General features: G+C 48.5%; 1 protein-coding gene across 9 annotated transcripts in view; it reads right to left on the bottom strand.

Annotated features, from left to right (window-relative positions):
- ITGA9 (integrin subunit alpha 9) overlaps nt 1-24914 on the bottom strand; it is a 356726-nt gene that overhangs the window by 322921 nt on the left and 8891 nt on the right. For all 9 annotated transcript variants that reach the window (XR_014232874.1, XM_082348371.1, XM_082348369.1 and 6 more), the window contains exons 2-4: nt 14636-14763; nt 12322-12428; nt 1407-1530 (exon numbers count right to left, since the gene is read on the bottom strand). Coding sequence is in view for 8 of the 9 variants with exons in the window: in XM_082348371.1 (XP_082204497.1) it covers nt 1407-1530; nt 12322-12428; nt 14636-14763 (359 nt within the window). In the remaining variant the exon portion in view is untranslated. The remainder of the gene's footprint in view (nt 1-1406; nt 1531-12321; nt 12429-14635; nt 14764-24914) is intronic.

The following is a 24914-nucleotide window of genomic DNA, read 5'->3' on the forward strand; positions in this document are numbered from 1 at the left end:
CGTGGCCCTATTTCACAAGATAACTTCTGAGAAAACCAGAGTGCTGCTGGTCCTATTGCATAATTAGTTGGGTTCTATCCCCACAGCCTCCATCGTCCCTACTGATTCCCTCACTCCTCCCAGCCTCACAAGCTACCCAACGAGTTCTTCCAGGGCCTTTTCACTTTTCCTCCTGGAAAAAAAAGGAAGTAACCAGCTGGGGCAGTCAGCACAGTCCTGGCCCCTCATCTGTGTCTTTACACGACCTATCCCTCCTCCTCTCGACTGATCACATCATCATCTATTTTTCAGATGAGGTTTTTCTTCTGATGGGGGCAGTACAGAGATAAACAGGGCCAGAGTTCAGTTGCCTAGCACAGTCCTGCCAGAGCTGATCAGATGCTGACATGGGATCAAAGAAAGGGTCCCCCTCACAGAGGAGAGGGTCCATGCCTCCTGCAGGGACCCGGCCTTTCCCAGAGTCCCTTTTCAATGGCCAAAATTTGAAACATGGGAAAACCCAGGGAGGCCCAAGGGAAAGGTGGCCACGGGCTAGTGGAGACTTCTGTCCAAACAAATAAATTAGGGGGAGAAATAAAACATAAACAGCCAAGCACTTAGCTCACTTGGAATTAGGCTAAGCAAACCCTGAGAGCACAAGCTGTAAAACTACAGTAAATGACACTGAATCCTTAAAGTTCAAATTCAACTGAGCTAAGTCATGATAGGCTCAGTGGTCCCCAGCCCAGGCATTAGAACCATCTTAAGTAGGGAGCCTGAGAAAACATTCTCCTTCCCAAACCCCAAGTGCCCCTTGGTAAGGAGCTCTTAAAACCACGCTGAGGGTGCACCCAACTCTCCAGCATCTGCCAGGGAGTGCAGACTGGATGAGAAGGAAAGCCAGACTTGGGATGTCATGACGTGACTGAACCCTGGGCCTTCTCTTCCCCCTGCCTCAGGACATCTGTCCACGGGTATGGCCAGGAGTTGTCTCGGGAGCATTATGACTATCTGGGAGCTGCATGGGACTGTGGAGACCATCTGAGCCAACCTCTGAATTTTCATGGGGAGGAAACAGGCCCAGAGAGGGAAAGCAAGTTTCCCAAGGCTGCACAACATCTGGCATTGTCAGGAAACCAAGAGGCTGGTGAATTTCAGTCTGAGACTTCATAAAGCTTGGGAAGCGCCATGGGCTCTGTGGCACAGATGGACAAGGCTGGGCAGGGTCTGGCAACGCTGCCCCTCCCCATCTTCCTCATTACCTGATCCTCGGACACCAAAGGGCCATCTGGGGACACGGTGCAGCCCTTCTGTTAGAGTGTGGAAAGCCGGGGAGAGTGTTTGGATGGTGGTGTGGAGATGGTTGGGGGTTGTTCGGGGCGTGACGTGGGGTCAGAAAGTGAGAGGGAGGATCAGTAAGAGCTCACCTTCATAGCAAGGGATCAGTGTCCTGCCTTGGGCCTGGAGGTTGGATGGAATGATGTAACAGAAGCCGTGGGGCAGGATGTGGTCTGTTTCGTAGTAGATGTTCTTCCAGCGGTGGGCACAGGCCTAGAGGACAGAGAGAGGTTCAGAGCAGAAGAGTCAGGCCCAGGAGGTTACAAAGCAGAGCCCGGCAGTGCCAGGTGGTTCTGTAGGAGGAGAGAGGTGCAGAGGGGCCAGGAAGCCACTTCCTCTCCCATCCAGCCCAGGTGCTGTGCTGGGTGGGCATCAGCAAACTGCGAGAGCCTGGGGAGCGCCCCTGGGAGCGGCAGACAATCAATAAACATACAAACAAATGGGGATCCTAGCAAGTGCCGGAAAGGAAAGACACTGGGTTATGGACTGAGAATCTGGGAGTGGGGAGGACAGTTTTCACCTGGAGGCCAGGGGCAGCCAAAAGGATAAGAGCCAAACACACTGGGCACAGAGGGAAGTGCTCCAGGAGGGAATATCAGGGGCAACAGAGAAGAAGGCTTAGAGGGTCCAGAGAAAGAAAGGAGGCCCGTGGGGCTGCTCTGGAGGGAGTTGAGGTCAGAGAGGGGACAGGGGCCAGGCCCCGGGAGTCTTATAGACCTTGGGGATGACTGTGACTTTAGTGGATGTGATGACAGAGGGACACAGGCAAGTGGCATGGTCTGACTCACAGTTTGGAAAGATAACTGGGCTGCCGAGTGGAGACTGTAGACAGGCAACGGTGGAAATGAACATCAGGTGAGAGATGCTACTGCCTGCACCAGGACAGGGGCAGTGGAGATGGGAGAAGGGGGTGACCTCACGATATAGAGGTGGAACTGATGGGCCCAGGGACCCACCAGATGTGGGGAGAGCAGGAAAGGACGGAAAAGGAAACCAGGTAGAGGAAAAGACAAGCACCCAATACCCGCTTCAGGGCCCTCGGGCCAGGATGGATCCGCTGTGCGTGCCCCACACATGCACCTGTTCATTCCTCCATCAAGTATTTATTGAGCACCTACTATGCACCAGGCTCTGAGCTGGGCACTGAAGATGCAGCAGTGAACAGTCACAGGTCCATCTGGTGCAGCAGACAGACTCGAGTCCTCACCAAAGAACATACTGAGAAAAAGCCAGAGACGAGGAGTGCTGCTCCACCCAAAACAGACCCTAAGCTTCAAGGTGCTACCTGCTTGCCCACGGAGTAGCCATCGGCCTCCATCAAACGTGAGACCCTTCAGAATCACGTGGAAGCCTTACTAAATCACAGACCGCTGGGCCCCACCCAGAGAGCTGGCTCGGCCAGTCTTCAGGGCCCTGAGAATCTGCATTTCTAACAAGCCCCCAGTTGAGCCGAGGCCACTGGTCCGTGGAGCACCTTCAGGAGCTCCTTTTCAGGTTCAGGGCAAAGCATTCGGTTAAACCGTATGAAATTGCTGATATTTGACTGTTTTATATCATTAATCAGAAGTAAATGTTTGTTGACGGTCTTTTGAAGTAAATTTACATACAGAAAAATGCACAGATCTCAAGTGTACCATCTAATGAGCTTTGACGAATATACTCTCCTGTAACCAAACCCTTAGCAAGATATAGAACATTTCCATCTCACCAGGATGGTCCCACATGCCAGGAAGTGGCCTGGGCCTCTCCGAGGAGGTGACATCTGAGCAGAGACCTGAAGAAAGTGAGGGAGCAACTGGGAGGGGCCCTGAGGTGGGCGAGAGCTTGGCACATGCGAGGAGGTGAGACCGACCCTCTGGTCAGCTCTGGAGGGGAGCCTCTGGGGAGCACTGGGGTCGAACGTGCCAGGAGACACCTGGAGGGAGGGCAGTTCTGGGAGCCAGAAGCAGGAACACAGACTCGCATCCTTCCCCACCAGCACTGGACACACCCAGCCTCACACTCGAGTGCACCCGCGTAGCTGGTGAGGAGCCCAGCTGCTTCCTGCAAAGGTGTGCGCTCTGCCTAGCCCCGCCTGTTTCTCGTGGACATTCACACTCACTTCTGTTATCAGGTTGCTTCACTCTGGCCAACAGACGCATTTTCTTAAAATACTGCATTTTAAAATAATCAAAGTGTTTCACGTCTTTGTTTGCATCAAACACACTGTTTTTGTAGGCTGTAACATTCAGCATTTACATGGTACACATCTGACCGCTTCTGTAACCCTGGAAGGTGGGGAGGTGTCTTAGAATTCCATTTTCTGTACAGGAACCCTGGGTATCAGAGAGTGCTTTGCTTAAGTTCCAGAGCTGGTAAGTGCTGCAAACAACACAGGAACCCACATTTCAGAGTCCTCCTTGTCTTACTAGAAAACATTTCCAACTTATAACTCCCAATACCCACCTGAGAAGCCATCAAAACCCACCCTTTCAAAAACAAAAACAAAAAAAAAAACAAAAAAAACCCCACCCTTTGAGGCAGGTCGGGTAGCTATTGCCCTTAGAGCCTCTCCACAGGTGTCAGGACCCCCGAAATGACCTCTCTGGGGTCGAACAGGATGCCCAGGCCCTGGGCGGTGGGGGAGCTCTCCAGGGCCTGGCTATCCCTGAGGTCACTCTACAAAGAAATTCACTGCCTGCCAGCCTCTCTGGTCTTCATCCCTTCAAGCAAACCGCCCAAGGGCCCTTGACAAGGCTGCTCTCTGTCCACGGGAAAATGAGGATACTCAGAGCGGCAAGAAACCTCAGCTTGCCCACACTTGCCTCGTACCCTATGACGTTAATCTCATTGATCCTTATACTGCAAACCACCTTCAATCCTCCCCGCGTGGTACTATTCTGCGCTTCTAGCACATTTCTCAATAGACTGAAATGATATCAGGCAAGAAGCTAAACAACAGTATCATTCGGTGGATCATCACTCCACAACACTAAGTCTTTTAATTTTATTTTATTTCTGACCAAATTCTGATAGTTTGCAAATTTGAATCACTTACCATCTAATTAGCTGGTACATTAGTTATATTTTAGTTTATGGATTTGGCAAAGCTCATGGGCTTACCATGTTTTACTGTATTTCTGGGTTAGAGGGACCGAAAAGGGTCGAGGCGGGTGCTTACCATGACGCACGCTGACTCTTGTAAGGATGGACTTTCTGTATTTAATGTCTAGCTTATTGTCTTATTGATTGATTGATTGATTGATTGATGGCTGTGTGGGTTGCGGTGTGCGGGCTTCTCATTGCGGTGGCTTCTCTTGTTGCGGAGCACAGCTTTAGGCGCACGGGCTTCAGTAGTTGTGGCTCGTGGGCTCTAGAGCACAGGCTCAGTAGTTGTGGCGCACGGGCTTAGGTGCTCCGCGGCATGTGGGATCTTCCCCGACCAGGGCTCGAACCCGTGTCCCCTGCATTAGCAGGAAGATTCTTAACCACTGCGCCACCAGGTAAGCCCCATTGTCTTTTTTTTTTTTTTTTTTTTTAATTAATTAATTAATTTATTTATTTAGTTTTGGCTGTGTTGGGTCTTCATTTCTGTGCAAGGGCTTTCTCCAGTTGCGGCAAGCAGGGGCCACTCTTCATCGCGGTGCGCGGGCCTCTCACTATCCCGGCCTCTCTTGTTGAGGAGCACAAGCTCCAGACGCGCAGGCTCAGTAGTTGTGGCTCACGGGCCTAGTTGCTCCGCGGCATGTGGGATCTTCCCAGACAAGGGCTCGAACCTGTGTCGTCTGCATTGGCAGGCAGATTCTCAACCACTGCGCCACCAGGGAAGCCCTGTCTTTTTTTTTTTTTGTGGCATAAACTATTTAAGAAGTGATCTCGGGGGCTTCCCTGGTGGCGCAGTGGTTGAGAATCTGCCTGCCAATGCAGGGGACACGGGTTCGAGCCCTGGTCTGGGAAGATCCCACATGCCACGGAGCAACTGGGCCCGTGAGCCACAATTACTGAGCCTGCACGTCTGGAGCCTGTGCTCCGCAATAAGAGAGGCCGCGATGGTGAGAGGCCTGCGCACAGCGATGAACAGTGGTCCCCACTTGCCGCAACTAGAGAAAGCCCTCGCACAGAAACGAAGACCCAACACAGTCATAAATAAATAAATAAATAAATAAAAGAACGTGAATTTCTAAAAAAAAAAAAAAAAAAGAAGTGATCTCGGGGAATTTCTAGAAGATCCAAAGATTGCATTTCACAATAAACTAAACTAAAATTAATGCATTCTGTGAGGTCAGAGATCAAAGCGTCAAAGGCAGTTTGCGTGTAAGAAAACAAGGAAAAGTGTCTCTGAACATAAATTACAGAAAGAAAAGACTTTGCTTAGTCCCAATTATCCTTATATATACACACATGTCAATCTGACTCCTACATTAAGAAAAATTCCTAGGGACTGTCTCCAAAGCATTAATATCTCCATCAATCTCTCCAAATGAATTCTGCTGTGAGGGAGGCAGAGGGTGTGGGCAGAGCAGGCAAGACCAACAGGAGAAAGAGAGCACCCTCTGGAAACAGCAAAACTTATTCCAACTTGGATTCCAAAGAATTATAACAAAAGAGGGGGGAGGGTCTAGGACCACCCCAAATCTTTTTTTTTTTAAACATTTTATTGCAGTATAATTGCTTTACATTGTTGTGTTAGTTTCTGCTGTACAACAAAGTGAATCAGCTATACGTATATATGTATATCCCCATATCCCCTCCCTCGTGCGTCTCCCTCCCACCCTCCCTATCCCACCCCTCCAGGCGGACCACCCCAAATCTTAGCATCTTACATACTTCAGGTTATAAGGGTTGTTCTTCCTCCCAAAAGGATAAAGAGATGAGTATATTTCGAAGGGCTTTCTTGTATGGAAACACATGTCCTTCCTGGGGGTGGTGGGTACTGGGCCTTTCCGATGGCTCAGCCACAGCGGCATTTACATCTCCCACCCCACGCGCCGCACCGCCCCCCCCCACCGCCACTCCCGCCCCCTCACCCTCTTACACATGCATTTGCCATGCACAGATGGCCAGAGCTTTCCCATGCCTCGGGTCCATCCAGCACAGGCTGGGCCAGGCCCTGGGCCACTGAGAACAGGGGATGGAGGGGCTCAGGGCCCTGATGCCACAGATCCCACCCCCCCAAAGAAGCTTCCCCTCCAAGGGAGGAGGGAATGGCCTGGGAGGTCCAGGGAAGGTGACTTCTGGGGTTCTGGGAAACTCATTCTGAAAATGTTCACCTACTGAAAACTCATCTAGATGTACACAGATGATTTGTGCACTTCCCTGCATGGATGTGAAAGCTCAACAAAAAGTTCACTTAAAAAAAAAAATCAGGAAACAAAGCAACAGAAGTAAATGCAAAAGTGTATCCTGTGGCTTTGAAAAAATGGACAGATGAGAAGTGGTGAATAGATAGCAACTGCCCTGATGCTTGGAAAGGAAACAGCCAAGAGATAGAGCTGGAGAACACCGCTTCCTCCCAGAAGTCAGCTAGATGCTGACTTCAGTTGTTGTCTGAGGCTTGCAGACTCTGCTGAAAAGCAGAAATGTCAGACTTGAACATTGTGAGTTGCCCTCCCAGGTCCAAGAGACGACTCAGTGCCCGTACTGGGTTTGTTGGGTGGTTATTACCAGAAGTGATTTTTTCCCCCTAAACTGTCATCTGCATCTGGGAGTGCGGGAAGGGAAAGGGCTTGCCTCTAATCCCAATGTGGTGTTCACTCCAGGTATCATTTGTTCCCTGGGGCAATGGAAGGAACCACAACGTGCAACGTGCGTGGATCCGAGACTGGCAGGTACTGAGCCAGGGGCAGCCTGCCAGACCAGCCCAACGTCCTGGGTCTTGCCAGAGCTGGCTGCCGGTCCATGGGGCCAGAAAATGCCATGTGTCATGGAGATACCTGACTCCCTGTCACAGCTTTCAAACTCTCCATCTGTTCTTTACTTTTAAATCAGCACCAGATGCCATTTTCAAAAAAAGCCATCCCACCTCTCCCTCTTCAAGCCCAACCTTGGAATCCAATATGATGCTCCTTGGGCATACAGGTGTCATGCCCACACCCCCGGGCACCTCCCGAGTTCTCAAAACATATTTGAATAACACATATCTTCCTGTTCTTAATTTTAAAATAAATACCTGCCTCCCAGAAAGCTTTGACAGGTAGAAATAAGACATTAAAGAAAAAGCAAATGGATATGAAGCCTCCAAAACATGAATATGGACTAGGCGGCCACTCCTTGGACCCTGCTGTCACCTGTCATTTCCTAGGAGCATTTACATCTTTTGCCTCAAGCTTCCATCAACTGCTTAGAATCAGCCACCAAGACGAGATGGCAACTAATTTCGTTTCTAATTGTTTTAACAGTGACGCTCAGCCCCTACATTATTCAAACACACTTTCAGACCCACTCCTTAGAAAGACCTTCTCCACGTGCTGAGAGTTAAAAGGGTAGAAGATATGGTCTCTATACCCAAGTGGTTTCCATTAGAAAGAACATATAGGGCTTCCCTGGTGGTGCAGTGGTTAAGAACCCGCCTGCCAATGTGGGGACACGGGTTTGAGCCCCGGTCCGGGAAGATTCCACATGCCACAGAGCAACTAAGCCCCTGCGCCACAACTACTGAGCCTGCGCTCTAGAGCCCACAAGCCACAACTACTGATCCCACGTGCCACAACTACTGAAGCCCACGCACCTAGAGCCCGTGCTCCACAACAAGAGAAGCCACCAGAATGAGAAGCCCACGCACCGCAACAGAGTAGCCCCCGCTCACCACAACTAAAGAAAGCCAGCGCACAGCAACAAAGACCCAATGCAACCAAAAATAAATAATAAATAAATTTTTTTTAAAAAAAGAAAGGACATATACACAAAATAAGTCATGCACATAAGGTAACGACATAATGCTGAGTTCCTAATGACACAAAAGATGCCAAGCTTGTTCTAGACAGCACCGTCACTGATGACAGGCTTCATGGAAGTGGCAGAGTCTAAACCAGGGAAGACAGAGGGGACTGGGGACAGACGTTTCCTGGCAAGATGGCACACGTGCAAAAAGCCACGAGAACAACTCAACAAAAAAAAAAATCCAATTTAAGAATAAGCAAAGAACTTGAACAGACATTTCTCCAAAGAAGACATACAAATGGCCAACAAGCACATGAAAAGATGCTCAACATCACTAATCATTAGGGCAATACAAATCACAATGAGATACAATCTCATACCCATTCAGAGGGCCACCATAAAAAAAAAGTGTTGACAAGGACATGGAGAAATTGGAACTCTCCTCTTGGTGGGGATGTAAAACGGTACAGCTACTGTGGAAAACAATATAGAGGTTCCTCAAAAAATTAAAAATAGAATTACCATAGGATTTAGCAATCCCACTTCTGGGTTTATATACAAAAGAACTGAAAACAGGATCTTTTTTTTTTTTTAATTAATTTATTTATTTATATTTATTTTTGGCTGTGTTGGGTCTTCGTTTCTGTGCGAGGGCTTTCTCCAGTTGCGGCGAGCGGGGGCCACTCTTCATCGCGGTGCGCGGGCCTCTCACCGTCGCGGCCTCTCCCGTTGCGGAGCACAGGCTCCAGACGCGCAGGCTCGGTAATTGTGGCGCACGGGCTTAGTCGCTCCGCGGCATGTGGGATCTTCCCAGACCAGGGCTTGAACCCGTGTCCCCTGCATTGGCAGGCAGATTCTTAACCACTGCGCCACCAGGGAAGCCCTTGAAAACAGGATCTTGAAGAGAGATTTGCACACCCATGTTCATAGCAGCATTACTGACAATAGCCAACACGTGGAAGCAGGACTTCCCTGGCGGTCCAGTGGTTGGAACTCCGCCCTTCCACTGCAGGGGGCCCAGGTTCGATCCCTGGTCAGGGAACTAAGATCCTGCATGCTAAGCGGCATGGCCAAAAAAAAAAAAAAAAAAAAAAAACAGACGTAGAAGCAACCCAAATATCCATCAATGGATGAATGGATAAAGAAAATGTAGTACATACGTACAGTGAAATATTACTGAGCCTTAAAAATTAAGGAAATCCTGTCCTATGCTACAATATGGATGAAACTTGAGGACACTATGCCAAGTGAAATCAGCCAGTCACCAAAAAAAACACAGACTACTATAGAGAATATTAACCACATTGACAAAACTTTAAAAATGTAACATCGGGGCTTCCCTGCTGGCACAGTGGTTAAGAATCTGCCTGCCAATTCAGGGGACACGGGTTCGAGCCCTGGTCCCGGAAGATCCCACATGCCGCAGAGCAACTAAGCCCGTGAGCCACAACTACTGAGCCTGTGCTCTAGAGCCCACGAGCCACAACTACTGAGCCCACGTGCCACCACTACTGAAGCCCACGCGCCTAGAGCCCGTGCTCCGCAACAAGAGAAGCCACTGTAAGAAGCCCACACACTGCAACGAAGAGTAGCCCCCGCTCGCCACAACTAGAGAAAGCCCGCGCGCAGCAACAAAGACCCAACACAGCCAAAAATAAATAAATAAAATAAATAAATTTATTAAAAATTTAAAAATAAATAAAAATGTAACATTAAGTGAAAAAGCAAAAGGATGTATGCAATATTTTTAGGTAAAAAATTTTAACTCACACACACACACAAAAGACAAATGCCTCATACAAATGGAATCATGCAGTATGTAAAGTTGCCAAACTCTTAAGAAAAGGAAGTTGTGGGGAGGGGGAGAGGGCGAGTTATTGTTCGATGGTTTAGAGTTTGTTTTGCAAGATGAAAAAGTTCTAGAAGTCTGCTCTACAATGATGTATATATAGTTAACACTACTATACTATACATGTAACAGTGGATACGATGGTAAATTTCATGTTGTTTTTGACCACAATATTAAAAAGCCATGAGGAAAGCAGATGCTGCTGGATGCCCGTCCTTCCCCACCCTCCCACCCCGAGTGGCTTATTAAATAGATGATGCAGTAACTGTGTAAAAGATGAGAAAATTAGCTTTGCATGCAATGAATTAGAACAGGATAATCACAGCACCATTGGCACAAACCCTCCAGCTCTGCCTTCTTGGCTTCTTTGGCTCAACTGTCCCCGTGATCCTCATTGCTCTTCATGTCCACAGAGATGGCCCCCTCCTGATACTCATTTGCAAAAATTCAGAACCCTCTGGAAATAAGCTCTCAGCCACGTCATCCTTCCATGGGGAGGGAACATGTTTTCACGGGAGTAACCACTGGATCTAGGTTCAAGGCTCTCAGGAACCCTACGTATTTTGCTGTCACCAGGCCACCACCTCCTTCATTCTTAATATTGACCTCAGGGCCACTGTGATTTATAGATGGATCAGCTTCTTCCCTTCCTTCCCATAGGATGGCAGACAAGCCTCCTGGGGCCTGGTCACGCGGTCAAGGTCAGGCCACCACCTCTGCGGGAAGGCAGAGGTTGGAGAGGGTCCAGGGCAGCAGGTGACAGTGATTAAAGGGCTGGAAACCAAGGCAAACTTTGGGATGGGGGCCTCCACAGGACCTATGCTGTCCAGTAGGGAGGCCCTCTGACACTGCAACAGCATCCAGCTGCTTCCTCCCTCCCCAAAGGGGTCCGACGGCAAAAGGCTTAATTTGTGCTGACAAGGCACGTGAAATTCAGACCAACAACCCCACACAGAGAAGTCTAACACAAAATGGACTCCTCAGGGAGGGGTCAGAAACACTTTGCCTAGATCCTTAAGGAAAACCTGTTTCCCCCAGGGATTGAATGTATGTGAAACCCTCAGCTTTATAGCCTGTGGCCCAGAGGAAGCCCTCCATAAACAGCAGCTAGTATTATTTTCCCTTCTTGATCTCATGCTTTTACAACAAAAATCTTTATACACCTTCCAAGAAAAGGCCTATGAAGTCAGATACATGAGTACATGTACATGAAAACATCCATCCAGCTCCCCACTGAAATTGTGCATGTTAAGAACTTTAGTGTTATACCTCAAGAGAGAACTGTAAAAGACAAAAATGGACAAAACAAGACCTCTGGGTCAGTGAGAGATTCTGTTGAGGCCAATAAGAAGCTCTACAATGATGGAAATGTTTCCTCTGTGCCAGCCAACACAGCAGCCAGCATACATCTGTGACTACTGAGCACTTGAAATGTGACTAGAGTGACTAAACTGAATTTTTAATCTAATTCTGATACATTTAAATAATGACTGCTTTATTGGGCAGTCCCAGCATATCGCAAGTCTCAAGGGCAAAGACATCTTTTTCCTTGCATCTCCCTCAAAGCACCTAATGGATCAGAATATATCATATGCACTTTGGGAGGGAAATAAATGACTATTTTAAAACAACGTATATGTATTTCATAAAATATTATACTGTGTAGGAATAAGTAGGAATGAAGTACTGATATGCACAATATGGATTAATCTCAAAAGTATTCTTTTGAGTGAAAAAAAGCCTTACACACAAGAACACACACTGTAGGATTCCATTTATATGAAGTTCCTGAAAAAGCAGAAGTAACCCACAGTAATACACATCATAACAGTGGTTACCTTGAAGCGGGAGTAGTTGACTAGTAAGAAACATACGAGAACTTTTGGGGACAACAGAAATATTCTATATCTTGATGGGTGGGTGTTCACACAAGTGTGTACAAATGTCAAAACCCAAACTGTAATCTTAAGATCTGTGCATTTTATGTAAGTTATACCACAATTTAAAAAGATACCCACAAGAAAATGCTTATGTAATGAACGAGATTTGCAAAGTACTTTTCACTTACATTTCATTTGTCATTTTTCAATAGCCACATCTCAGCACCCTGGACAGACATTATTAACATTTGACAGCGAAGAAAGTAAAAAGATTAATCATTTGTCCAAGTAGAAGTCCAGAAGAGGCAATCTCAAAGCCATGCCCTTATTGCCATGCCATCCAGCTTTCCTAAGGGGTCAAGGTCATTCATTTTCAGGGTGCCACCCTCTCCCCATGGCTCCCCCAGCAGGCCTTACCAGCACGCGGCCATCAGCCTTGGGCTGCCGGGCCAGGCTCACCCCCATCCACTCATCATCTCTGTCTTCCCGGCAGGTCTTTCCACAGGGCATGCCCCGATTCTTCCCTGGAGGAAAGAGAGAAAAGCCAGGCTTGAACTGAGGAATGGCTGTTCTGCCGTCTGCTTTCCAGAGGGCAGTCTACAACCCAAGTGTTTGTTACTGTTACCGAACGCAGGACACTGTGCCCGATGCACAGTGAGGCCAAACAATACGAAAGTCGGAATTGGGAACAGATAAAGGTTTATTGCAGGGCCCTGCAAGGTGACAGGTGGCTCAAGCCTTAGAAAACTCCAAACTCCCTGAAAGCTTTCAGCAAAGCCCTTTTATAGGAAACGTTGGGGTGGGGAGGTTGGTTAGTTGTTGGAAGCTTCTTGGTATCAGATCCTTTGTTCTTGAAGTCGGGTCATGGTCAGGTCACGATGTTCCCGTAAACGTCCACCAAACAAATGTTAGTCTCTGTTCTGACAAGAAGGGGCAAGGTCCCAAGGCTCAACTTTTGCCCTCCGAGGTCCAGGCCTCGTTAAGGGGAGGGGTCCCTGCGCGGGCCGGTCACCTTGCCCGGGTCCTCCCGCCAGTGCCCAGCCCGGCTGAGGAGGCAGATCTCAAATGGCGGCGCCCGCAGGGCCAGGTCCCCAGACCCCGCCCAGCCGTCATCGCTGAGGGAGCCAGGCGCCCAGGACCCAGCCGGCCCTCAGGCTCCTCAGGCCGCCCAACTGGGGGCCAGGTCCCGCGGACTGCGACCCAGGGTGACTGCCACCGCCATTCGGTCGCGGAGGTGGGCATGGGACAGAGGTTCGCCGCTGCCTCAAGGCCGGGGCCCAGTGACAAGGGCTCTGGAGCCCTGCAGGACACAGCCCTCGGCCTGTCCCCAGGCCCCCAGCTCACCCGCCGGCGGAGGCCGAAGGGCCTGGAGGGCCCCGGGGAGAAAGCCGCGATCCGCCTGTCTCCTCACTCTCCGCCGCGAGGACCGCTGCCCTGCTGACCCTGCGGAGCGGGACCTCTCACCGCTGCGCTCCGGGTCTCGCGCTGAGGGTCTCGCGGTAACGGCCGCGCGGCTGCCCCGCCCCTATTACATTACCAGCCCGTAAATAAGGAACTTGTAACAAGATGTAAATTGACTCCACCACCACGTATGTTGTTTAATTCAGTCAATTTTTTTTCATAGCAAGACTTTCTCAAGGAAGGAAGCAGTACATTGATTTATATTACGAAGTAAGCTCCTTAATTTGTTATATACCAGTAACAAACAGCCCACAAACCAGTCGTAGACACCATGGACACCTCCTCTATTTCTGCTAAAGAAAATCATGACAATTCTTCATTAAAAAAAAATAATAGTTGGAAGATCTTGAGGGGAGAGGACTTTGGAGAAAGTGAGGTCTTGAATTGATGAGTACAATAAAATATAGCTCTTACTTATTGAGAACCTACTATGTGCCAAGCACTGTTCTGTGTATTCATCTCTATTATCTCATCAATCCTCTCAAGGTAATCCTTAGGAGATAGCTATCTTCCTTCTGATTTTACAGGTGAGGCAACTGAGGCCAAAGAGGCTCTGGGACATTCCCAGTAAGTGCCAGTGAGTAACTGGCAAAGCTGGGCTCTGAACCCAGGCAGATCTGACTCCAAAGATGATATATTTTCCACCAGACCAAGTGGGCTTTTAAAAAACATCCCTCAGTCATACCTTTTCCTACTTAAAACATAAAACCTAAGATTGCTTTTAATGGCCTCCCACCTTGTACGTAGGATAGAATCCCAACACCTTACCCCAGCCTGTCGGGCCCTGTGTGGTCCAGCCCCAGCCCACCTCACCAACCTCCTCTGCTTCCACGCTCCCCTGCTCACCACTCCAGTGATGCTGTGCTTGCTCTGAATTTTAAAATGGCACAAACTTTCCTCCACTTGGAGGTTCTGCCTCCTGTACCTGCCCGGCTTACTGCTGTGCATCTTTCCAGTCATTGTAAAAGTCACTGCCCCAGACCCTCCAATCTAGAGCAGATCAAATACTCACCTCCTCTCTGATCTTCTCACACTCAATTATTTGTTTAATATCTCTTTTGCCTACTAATTTATAAGGCCCAGGATAGTAGGATCTTTGGTGTATCCCAGTGCTTACGAAGTAACAGTACTCAATATGTGGTGGGTGGATGGGTGGAAGGAAGGAAGGAAGGAAGGAAGGAAAGAAAAATGGATGAATAATCAGGAAGAAAAAGAGGAAAGTGTGAGGGTGTGATACCCATTCCCATCTTGGCAGTGAAAATCCACCCACCTCGAGCCATGTCCAGTTCGGTGCATCTCCGGTCAGGGTTGGTGTGGACGCGGCACTTAAAAACCGCCCCAGGGGACTTCACTGAAGTGCTGTACTTGGAATCCGCCTTTGGTGCACCCACAAGGACCCTGCACATCAAGAAGAAAGGGCATTCGGTCACAACCCGGTACTAAGAAAGGGCAGCCAATGGTTAAATCCTTACCCAGCCATGGGTGTGTTGTCCGAATGCTCCCTGGGAGATCATACTCCAGCATTACACAGTGCTGGAGGGGGGTGGGGGCAGAGGGGAGAGACTCCTACAGTGAACCTGTTATGATTTTAACATGCCTGGAAAAAAATCTGAGTTTGGTTGGGAACACATACCACCACCAAACAGTTCCTATCCAGAATGTATAAAGAACTCCCACAAATCAATAACAAAAATACAGACAAACCAATAGAATAATAGACCAAAGACTTGAACAGATCATTGATGAAGAAAGATAAATGGCCAATAAACATATGAAAAGGTGCTCAACTCTATTAGTTATCAGAGGAATCCAAATGAGATACCACTTCATACCACCTAGAAGGCTAAAACCAAAAGGACTGAAAACGCCAAGTGCTGACAAGGATATGGAGCATCTGCAACCCTCACACCCTTCTGTGGGGAGTGTAAACCATCACGACCACTTTGCAAAAGTGATTCAACAACTCCTAAGAAAGCTAAAACAGTGCCTGCCTTCTGACCCAGCAATCTCATATCTAGGAACATACCCAGCAGAAACGCACATATGTCTACAGGAGACATGCACAAAATGTTCACAGCTGGGTGTGTAACAGCCCCAAACTAGAAGAAACCCAAAGATCCATCAAAGCTAGAATGCATAAATAAACTGTGGTGTAGAAATAGAATTCTATACAGCAATGAAAATCAATAAACAGTCAACTGCAACCTCATGGATGAATCTCACAAACACTGAGCAAAAGACATTGGGGACAGTAGTGTACTCACTGCCTGATTCCACTTATCTGATGTTCAAAACTAGGTGAAATTTAACGGTTGTGTTAAAGGTTGGCTACCTCGGGAAATGGAAGAGGGTTGTAACCAGGAAGAAGGGCTCCTGGAGGGAGGTGCTTAAAATGTTCTCTTTTTCAAACAGAGTGGGGTTTATACAAATTTGTGAAAATTTATTCAATTGTAGATATGTCAATGGGCACTTTTCTGGATGGGTTACACTTCAACTTTTTAAAAACTTTAGTGAATAAATAAAAAAGAAATTTAGAAATGCCTTTTCTCCCATGTCCCCCTCATGCCCCTCCCTGCCACACACAATGTGTACATTTAGGGGTGACAGGAAAGAAGTAGCAGCAATGTGGAATTATAAACTGCATCCTCTAGCCCAAAGCAATCCAGAGATAGAAGAGTTTGGCTACAACAGGGCAAGAACATGGCTGTGCATCTTTCATCTTGAACTGAAAAGCTGCCCTGGGGATGAGCCGTCCCCAGCAGGGCCCTTGCCCACTGGAGGAAAAGAGCAAGACACGCCAAGATGACAGAGACACACATTTGGGTACAGAACATGGGGGAATGGCACACATTCCCCTCCAGATGTTACAAAAACATTTCTGACCTACAGTTTTGTGCATTGTTTCTGGAAAGCAGTCAACCGAAGAGCTGTAGCAAAGAATACTAACTACCCCCAGTCAGGAATGGCTGGTGCTGAGCTACAAGGACCTGTACAATGAAACTTTAAACAAAACCCATGCTGATGTTCAAAGAGTAGACAGTGCCAAGCCACTGCTCAACGGGAACGTGAGCTGCGCCGTATCTCAAGCAGCCCGGAAGGGAGATGCGATTCCCTCCCAAGGGTATCAGGCATGTTATGAAATAGATCATTTCCCACTGGCTTGGAATGGAAAGCATTCTCCGTCATGCATCTCTGGAAAAGGTGTCTAAAAGCACAGGTTAGAAGGACCTTAAACAGTCTCCCTGGGGCTGTAGAAAGCTGACAAAAGCTCCCCCAACTCTGTCCTAAAAGCCACCTTCATCTTGGGATCTCGAACGTTCACCCCGACCCTGGTCTCAGAATGACGCTGCTCCCCTCCGACGCTCCAGCTGAGCGAAGGGGTGGAGATCTCCAGATCAGAAAACGGAGGGCTGAGACCCTCAGACGGGCCTTCAGCAAAGGCTGGCAGATCCCACAAGGGACACCACCCTAATGTGGCTCAGAGACATGGTGTCAGGTTCACAAGGAGGCACGTGGGTCCCTGAGCCCAATCCTTCAACCCCCAGGCTAGGGTGTCCTTAGTGGAACCTTTCTTTCCAGGTCAGTCTCAGAGAGTCTGGATCTGATCCTATGAGGAATCAAATCATACCACACTGGGGGGTGAGAGGAGCCAGGCCCCCAACAGTGAGGGGCACCCCCAAGCTGCCTGCTGCGGCTCAGTAACAGCCCAGGATCTGCAACCCGCCAGCGCTCCCCGGGCAGCTCCCAGCCTCCGCCTCACCACGATGGGCCACAGCTGCAGGAAACCCAAGCAGAAGGGGGGCTGGAACCCATCACCTTTGGAAATCCTAGCAAGCACTTTCCCCGCAGACCACACTGCTTCCATCAACCACATGAGGGCAGCTTGGCCAGCCTGAGACTGCTCTCACTCAAATGCAGGACGACACACCAAATGAAACTCCAGTGAGAAGAAAGCCACATGAAGGGGTCAATTTCCACCCGCCCCCCCCCGCCCCGGCTTCTGGGGCTGAGCTCCAGAGCCACCGGGGCTCGGCCAAGGGTGGCTCTCTAACACTGGCTGTGTTTACACAGGTGAGAGGCATCAGCAGCTTGCCATCTCTACCCTGTAACACCCACTGCCTTTCCACATGGCAGGCCATAGGAGCTGTGGAACATAAAATACCTCCTCCACTAGAAAACCCCCATGGGACACACCTGGGTCCAGAAATTCCCACCAACTCCGAATTTATATCAGCACAGCGAATAAATGCCAATTGCAATCCATGCTATTAAAAAAACCACAAGAACTAAACAAGGGGGAGAATTCATCATGTACAAAGGAAGGGAAATGGCTGCAAGAAACAATGGCCTGTTTCTCTATTGTGTCCCCCACAGTGGCATTGGAACCCCGGACCTTCCAGACTGCCACTGCTCCAGACTTCGTAATACAGATACACAGGTATCCAAGCAGGAAGGACCCTGGAGAAGAGCTTAAATCCCAGCACCGCTTTTCCCAGCCGAGAGCTGAGACAGAGAAGCAGAAATTTATTTCAAAATCGAAAGTTGGAGAAGGGACCTGCTGATGTTTTCCTTCCAAGCCCAAGGTACTCAGTGATTCTAACAAGGGCTGATCAAGCACTGATAACAACCATCTGGTTCAAACTCTTAATCAGCTGCTCAGAGGAGGTTTTTTCCCCCAAATCTAACAAGAAATGAAGCAAGAGATAAGGGGGCGTGTGTGCACTTGTGTGCATGACATTCACAGGGGTGGCTCACTGGAGGACGAGCCCGTATCTGTGTTCACAGAACATTGTGGCTTCCTCCGCAGCCTGGCGCTGCTCTTTACCTAGGCCGTCGGCCAGCAAGACTGCTCTACAGGCCAGCCGACGAGCTTGCCTCTTCTGAAGTTAATTCAGCTGGCTATTCGCCAGGCTGATCCCAAGAGAGAGGGCAATGGCCCAGAGTTCAGAGCATGCCACTGAAAAGATGCCATCTGCTTTTTTTCTCATTCTGAGTTACAAAGAGACATCCCAGCCACTTCAAATGTCCCCCCAGAATCTTTCCCGGAACTCTTGACAAGACAATAAGATGTTTCTTTCCTCTGTACAGTTACCATCTAAAGGAGTGTCCCCACCAACAGGCTCCCAGTGGTAAATCATCAGGCTGTTTCGGACCTTTGCTTGCTACTTCAAGTGTGGTCCTCAGACCAGCAGCATGGAAAACACCTGGGAGCCTGATGGGAATGCAGAATCTCAGGCTCCATCCCCAGCCTCCTAAATCAGAACGTGCATTTTAACAAGCTCCCCAGGTGACTTATAATCTAAGAAGTGTTACAGAACCATCTACGCTGATTACAAATAATCACGTTCATCTGGGGCCCGTATGAACTGATGACCCCAAGAAGCAAGGCTCTCCTCTATCCCATCCCCAGTTAAAGATGCACACAAACCTCCCAGACATTTTAGCCTCCTCCTTAACTCAGAACTCGGGTTCCTAATTACAAGGACAACCAGCCTATAAGGGGCCCTTGGAGTGTGGAGGTGCTGGGCTAGGCTCCCTCTGGGCACAATTGCATTTCATCTTCACAGCAAGCCTATGGGAGGCACTGATATTATCCCCACTTTACAGATGGAGAAGCAGGTGGCCACACAAGGTCATGGGACTTGCCTGAGCCCACAAAGCATGGTAAGACACCAAGTGCAGCACGCACCCCAGCAGTGGGCTGCAGGGTCCACTCCCCTACTCTGCCCACCCCACGTCAGCCAGAAAGGAGGAAAAGGGAGCCAACAGGTATCGAGAACCCTCGCTGGTGCCAGCCACTCACACATGTGACCTTGTCTGAAAAAGGCATGCGATGCTCTGCAGGTGGCCCTGAGCTTAGAACTTAGATTGGAAGCTCTGTCCCCAAAGGACAGACAGGGGTTTGTAACTGAAAGATGGTCTTTCTCCTCCCCATCAGGCTGAATTTCGATCATCTTCTTGCTTTCCTAGAACATTCACATGGTTGGCGTGGTGCTCCCCAGAGGTTAGCCTCTCTCTCTCTCTCTCTTTGTATTTTATCAAAGTATAGTTGATGGAAAATGTAATGTTGTACGGCAAAGTGACTCAGTTATACATATATATTCTTTTTCATTTTCTTTTCCATTATGGTTTGTCACAAGATATTGAATATAGTTCCCTGTGCTATACAATAGGACCTTGTTGTTTAGAAGAGAACACAGGCAAAACGTTCTCTGACATAAAACATACCACTGTTTTCTTAGGTCAGTCTCCCAAGGCAATAGAAATAAAAGCAAAAAATAAACAAATGGGACCTAATAAAACTTATCAGCTTTTGCACAGCAAAGGAAACCATAAACAGAACGAAAAGACAACCTATAGACGGGGAGAAAATATTTGCAAATGATGCAACCAAGGGCTCAATTTCCAAACTATACAAACAGCCCATACAACTCAACAACAACAAAACAAACAACCCAATCAAAAAATGGGAAAAGACCTAAATAGAGATATCTCCAAAGACATATAGACGGCCAATAGACACATGAAGAGATGCTCAACATCACTAATTATTAGAGAAATGCCAATCAAAACTATAATGAGGTGCCGCCTCTCTTAATGAGCAGTTCACGCACCTACTTGGAAATGTGGGCCCATCCGTTCATCTGCCAGCCCCAGTTATGCTCATGGGCTGTCTGATTTCCCACTCAAGGCAATCCTGTCAGGCAGCTTCTAGTGTACACTTTACTGAGAAATGGTGGGTCACACTGCTGATAAGTGGCTGGGATTTGAACCCAGGGTGTCCATGTCCAAGGGCATGTTCTTTCCAGTCCCCCTGGACTCCCACCTTTATTTATTGATCTATGGCTGCATCAGGTCTTAGTTGCGGCGCGCAGGCTCTTCGTTGCGGCGCACGGGCTTCTCTCTAGTTGAGGCGTGTGGGTTTTCCCTCTCTAGTTGTGGCACGCAGGCTCCAGGGCACATGGGCTCTGTAGTTGTGGCACACGGGTTCCAGAGCACGTGGGCTCTGTCGTTTGCGGCACGCGGGCTCTAGTTGAGGTGTGTGAGCTCAGTAGTTGGGGCTCACGGGCTTAGTTGCCCCACGGCATGTGGGACCTTAGTTCCCTGACCAGGGATCGAACCTGCGTCTCCTGTATTGGAAGGCAGATTCTTTACCACTGGGCCACCAGGGAAGTCCTTCCCTCCTACTGTGGCAGTTTAAATGCACTCCATATTTCCAACAGAGCCACTTCCTTGGTTGACCTGTGTGTGGGGAAGCAGGTTACCAAGGCTCCAGTCCAGCCTCCCATCCTACTCTGAACCCATCCTTCACCTCCTGAGAGCAAACCACGGGTCAATTCCCCCGGGAGCAGGTGGCAGAAAAGGGCTGAACCACAGCTACCTCCCCGGGGGAGGCTCGGAACTGACATCGTCCCAAGGGCTCCCTCCCTTCCCACAAATACCACAGCAGTGATTCTGCAGGGCGAAATTACAGCCAGATCGAGGACAGCAACTGGGGATTAAAAATCTTAAACCCATTAGGTTTGCTTTCAGGCATTTGATCCCCAAACCAAAACTTCCCTGGGGACCCACGTTTTAGTTACAGGAGTGGAATTCAATCACTGCGTATCCACCACACCTCAGGGAAACCCCAGGAATCACTCCACATCCCTTACTGGGCAAAACACAGCCAAGACTTGAGCAGTGTGAGAGCCAGTGCCAGGAAAGCCACCTTACCATGCCAAATCCTTCACTTCCCAGAGAAGGAAATAGGTAAAATTCCACGACCAACAGGGAAAGAACAGAGTCACGGGGAGGGTCCCACCTCGGAGAGAAATTAGCCCCCCTGGCCACCCTGGATGGGAGTAAAGGGTCCTCAGAGGCTGCTGTCCCGGCCAGGGGCTCAGGTCCTGGTAGATGTACCCGGAGAAGGAAACATGGCAAAGAGCCGAGGTTTTCCTTCCCCACCTGAGAGCATCAAGTAAACATTAAAATTCAAGAGGCAGAGCAAGCTGCAGAGCTCTGGAGACCTGAGTCTTGAAATCTTCCTGTTGGTTTCTCGTGAAAGTTTTCTTCTCCAAGAAAAACAGGTCAATGCTTTCACATTTACTTTTTTTTTTTGCTAAAATTCTCGCCAGCACCTTGGAAGTGTGGACCTACCTCCCAGACTTACCTGGAGCCTGGGATGAGGGCCAGAGCTCCCCAGAAAAGAAGTGACCTCCCGCTTGCTCGCTGAGAAAAGGAAGAGGCATGCAAAATGCTAGGATTTACCTCATACCTGTCAGAATGGCCATCATCAAAAAGACCACAGATTAACAAATGTTGGTGAGGCTGTAGAGAAAAGGGAACCCTCCTACACTGTTGGTGGGAATATATTGAATAAATTGGTGCAGCCACTATGGGGAACAGTAGGAAGGTTCCTTAAAAAACTAAAAATAGAACTACCATATGACCGAGTAATTCCATTCCTAGAAAAAAAAAAAAAAACACTAATTCAAAAAGATACATGCATCCCAATGTTCACAGCAGCATTATTTACAATTGCCAAGATATGGAAGCAAACTAAGTGTCCATCAACAGATGAATGGATAAAGAAAATGTGGTGTATATACAATGTAACATTACTCGGCCATAAAAAAGAATGCAAATGGCAAAATTTCAATGGATGGACCTGGATGGTGTTACTCTTAGTGAAACAAGTCAGACAGAGAAAGATAAATACAATATGTTATCACTTATAGGTGGAATCTAAAAATGCAACAAACTAGTGAATATAACAGAAAAGAAGCAGACTCACAGATATAGAGAACAAACTAGTGGTTAACAGGGGGGAGAGGGAAGAGGGGACAGGGCAGGACAGAGGAAGGGAATTAAGAGATACAAACTATTACGTATAAAATAAATAAGCTACAAGCATGTATTGTACAGCACAGGGAATATAGTCAATATTTTATAATAAATTCAAAAGGAATATAATCTATAAAAATTTTGAACTATTATGTTATGTACCTGAAACTTATATAATATTGTAAATCAATTATACTTCAATTTTTAAAAAGATTTTAAAAACTCTAGGGTTTACAATCCCACAGGTCTCCAATTAAAGCAGCCATCTCAGATCCTTTTGGAAGTAGACATACAAATGAATACACAAAAATGCAGATTTATGTAGAGCATGACCAAAATTTTAGAGACCACACATAATAGTGTCTTATGCAAGACTCTGTCATTCGTTTCTGTATTGAGTGCTGACACGCGAATTTTGATAAATAAATGGATCAACAAATGTACTGAAAGCAAAATTTTAGCATCTAAAGGCAGGATGAAGACCATTAGCTTCAAATGTCAGATCAAAGTAGCAATAGAAATAGCTATTCTTATTTATCCAGGGTTTACTATGTTCTGCATGTTATATTCCATTCCATCCTTTGCAGACATCATCTCATTTAATCTCCCCCACAATGTGATGAGGGACAAATTCTCATTATTCCTCTTTTGTAGAGGAGGGAATGAGGCTCAAACAGCTGAAGTCACTTGCCAAGAACACACAGCTCCTAAATGGGGGCGAAGTCAGGTGGCCCCCCTGTTATGGCACAGACCACGGATCTGGTTGTTGCTGGGTAACCAGGGGCCACAATGAAGGCAGAGCCAGGTAGAACCCCCCTCCCCTGCGTCTGGAGCATCCACTCCAGGACCCAGCCTGATGGAGAAGAGGTGCCAGGACCCTGTGCAGTGCTGCCCGTGGGGTGTGCCACACACACGGCCGACTTTGCTCTGGCGTCTGTGCACGTTGCAGCATTTTAACACTAAACAGTCCAGAATGGGTGGGAGAGCTCACCTGGGCTTCAACACACCAAGGGATGAGCTGAGATAGAGGAAATTCGTTCCATGCTTTTTTATGCTCAGATTTGCTGTCATATTGTTGGCCGCCCGTACAGAAATTCTGACTCTGTGTGGGTTTCTTTAATGATGTTACAAACCCAGGGGTAAATCCTAAACACGGCCCTCCATGGCTTCCTTTCCCATCTACTCTCCAAACAGAGCTTCTTAAATAAGCCGTGGGAGCCCGGAGGACTCAATGGAGCAGGTGGAGGGATGGTAACAAAAGCAGCCCAGGGAAGTTAGGATGCACACACGGAATAGTCCAGAATGCTCCATCTTTCCTAGGACACTTCTGTCTTACAGAGACTTAGCATGACAGCAGGACCTACAAACGTCCCTGGCGGAATCACTGGTCCCTGTTTACTGAGTGATCAAGCATCTCTGGAAAGCAGAACCTCAGGATCTCTGCACAGGTATCCAGTGGGTCCTGAATAAGCATCTGCAAAGGGTGTCACAGGGAAGCAACCACGACCGTGATTCCATAACTTTTCCAAGAAAGTAAGACAGAATCTCATGACACAGATGCTTGGGTGCCTTGCAGCTCCAAACTCAGACTCTTGACTTCTTGAGAGGCAAAGGTGCAGGCCCCAGCTCGACCACTGTGTCACCATGTGACTTGGCCAAACACCGTCTCTGTGCCTCAGTTTTCCCCTTCATGAATGGGGCTACAATGATAACCAGCTGAAGCAATTGCAGGGAACATTAAGTGAGTTAATACGGGCTAAGCGCTCTGTAAGTGTATTCCTGCTGCCGCCGCTGCTGCTGCAAATTTAAACTCACAACACAAGTCCTTTTTGTTCTCCCAAAAAAGCAGACACTGGGGACCAAGTGAGCCTGTGGTTTCAAAGACTGGATTTTTCCCAATCTTGGATTCACTTTCACTTCCTAAGTGATGCTCAAACACTTTGCTTTGGTTGGTCGCCAAATCCACATGGCTTGAGGCTTTGCGGTTCACAAGGTACCAGGGTTGAGGTCTGGCAGCTCCCTCCAGTCAAGTGCTCGTCAGTGACTCAATGGCTCAGGGTAAGGTGGGAGCTCTCTTCCTCCTCCGTCCCTCACCTGAGACTTCCCAAAGGTCAGGAAGAGGCACCATGGGAGTCTGCCTCGGGGCCAATTTTAACAGCCCAGAACCCCAGCGCCCCCCATGCTGATACAGCGGGATGAGCAGAGGCACAGATGATCCCAGCCACACCGCAGGCCGAGGAACACACCTCACATCTCCGAACACAGCCTTTCACACACGATGGGCTCCATGGCCACCGTGGAGGTAGGTGTGCACCACCTGAAGCCTTCTGGCTGCAAGAGGACAGTCAGCTGACAGCCTCCAGCTGCAGCCCCCTCCAGGCAATCAAGCTGAGGCCACGCATCTCCCAGGCAGCCCCAGGGACTGATTATAATCATGGGGTGGGGGTACCCGTGTTGAGATGGCCGAGGCTCTCCCTGCCCAATCCTGTCTCCTCCCCCACCCCCAGTTCTTTCACCGGCCTTACCACCCACCCCCATAATTCTCTTGCACAGGCCCCCAATGTGCATGCATCACCAAGGCTGGGATGGACCTTGGACAAGGTGTGTAACTCTGTAAGCCTTTGTTCTCTACCTGGCAAACTGAAAACCACTCACTAGGTGGTCCCAAAGATCCCACTGGGGACTATTACGCTTGTGAAAGCACTGGACCTCTTGTGGATGCC

The sequence above is a fragment of the Balaenoptera borealis genome, assembly GCF_965194805.1.
Source record: "Balaenoptera borealis genome assembly, chromosome: 12".
NCBI classification, from domain to species: domain Eukaryota; kingdom Metazoa; phylum Chordata; class Mammalia; order Artiodactyla; family Balaenopteridae; genus Balaenoptera; species Balaenoptera borealis.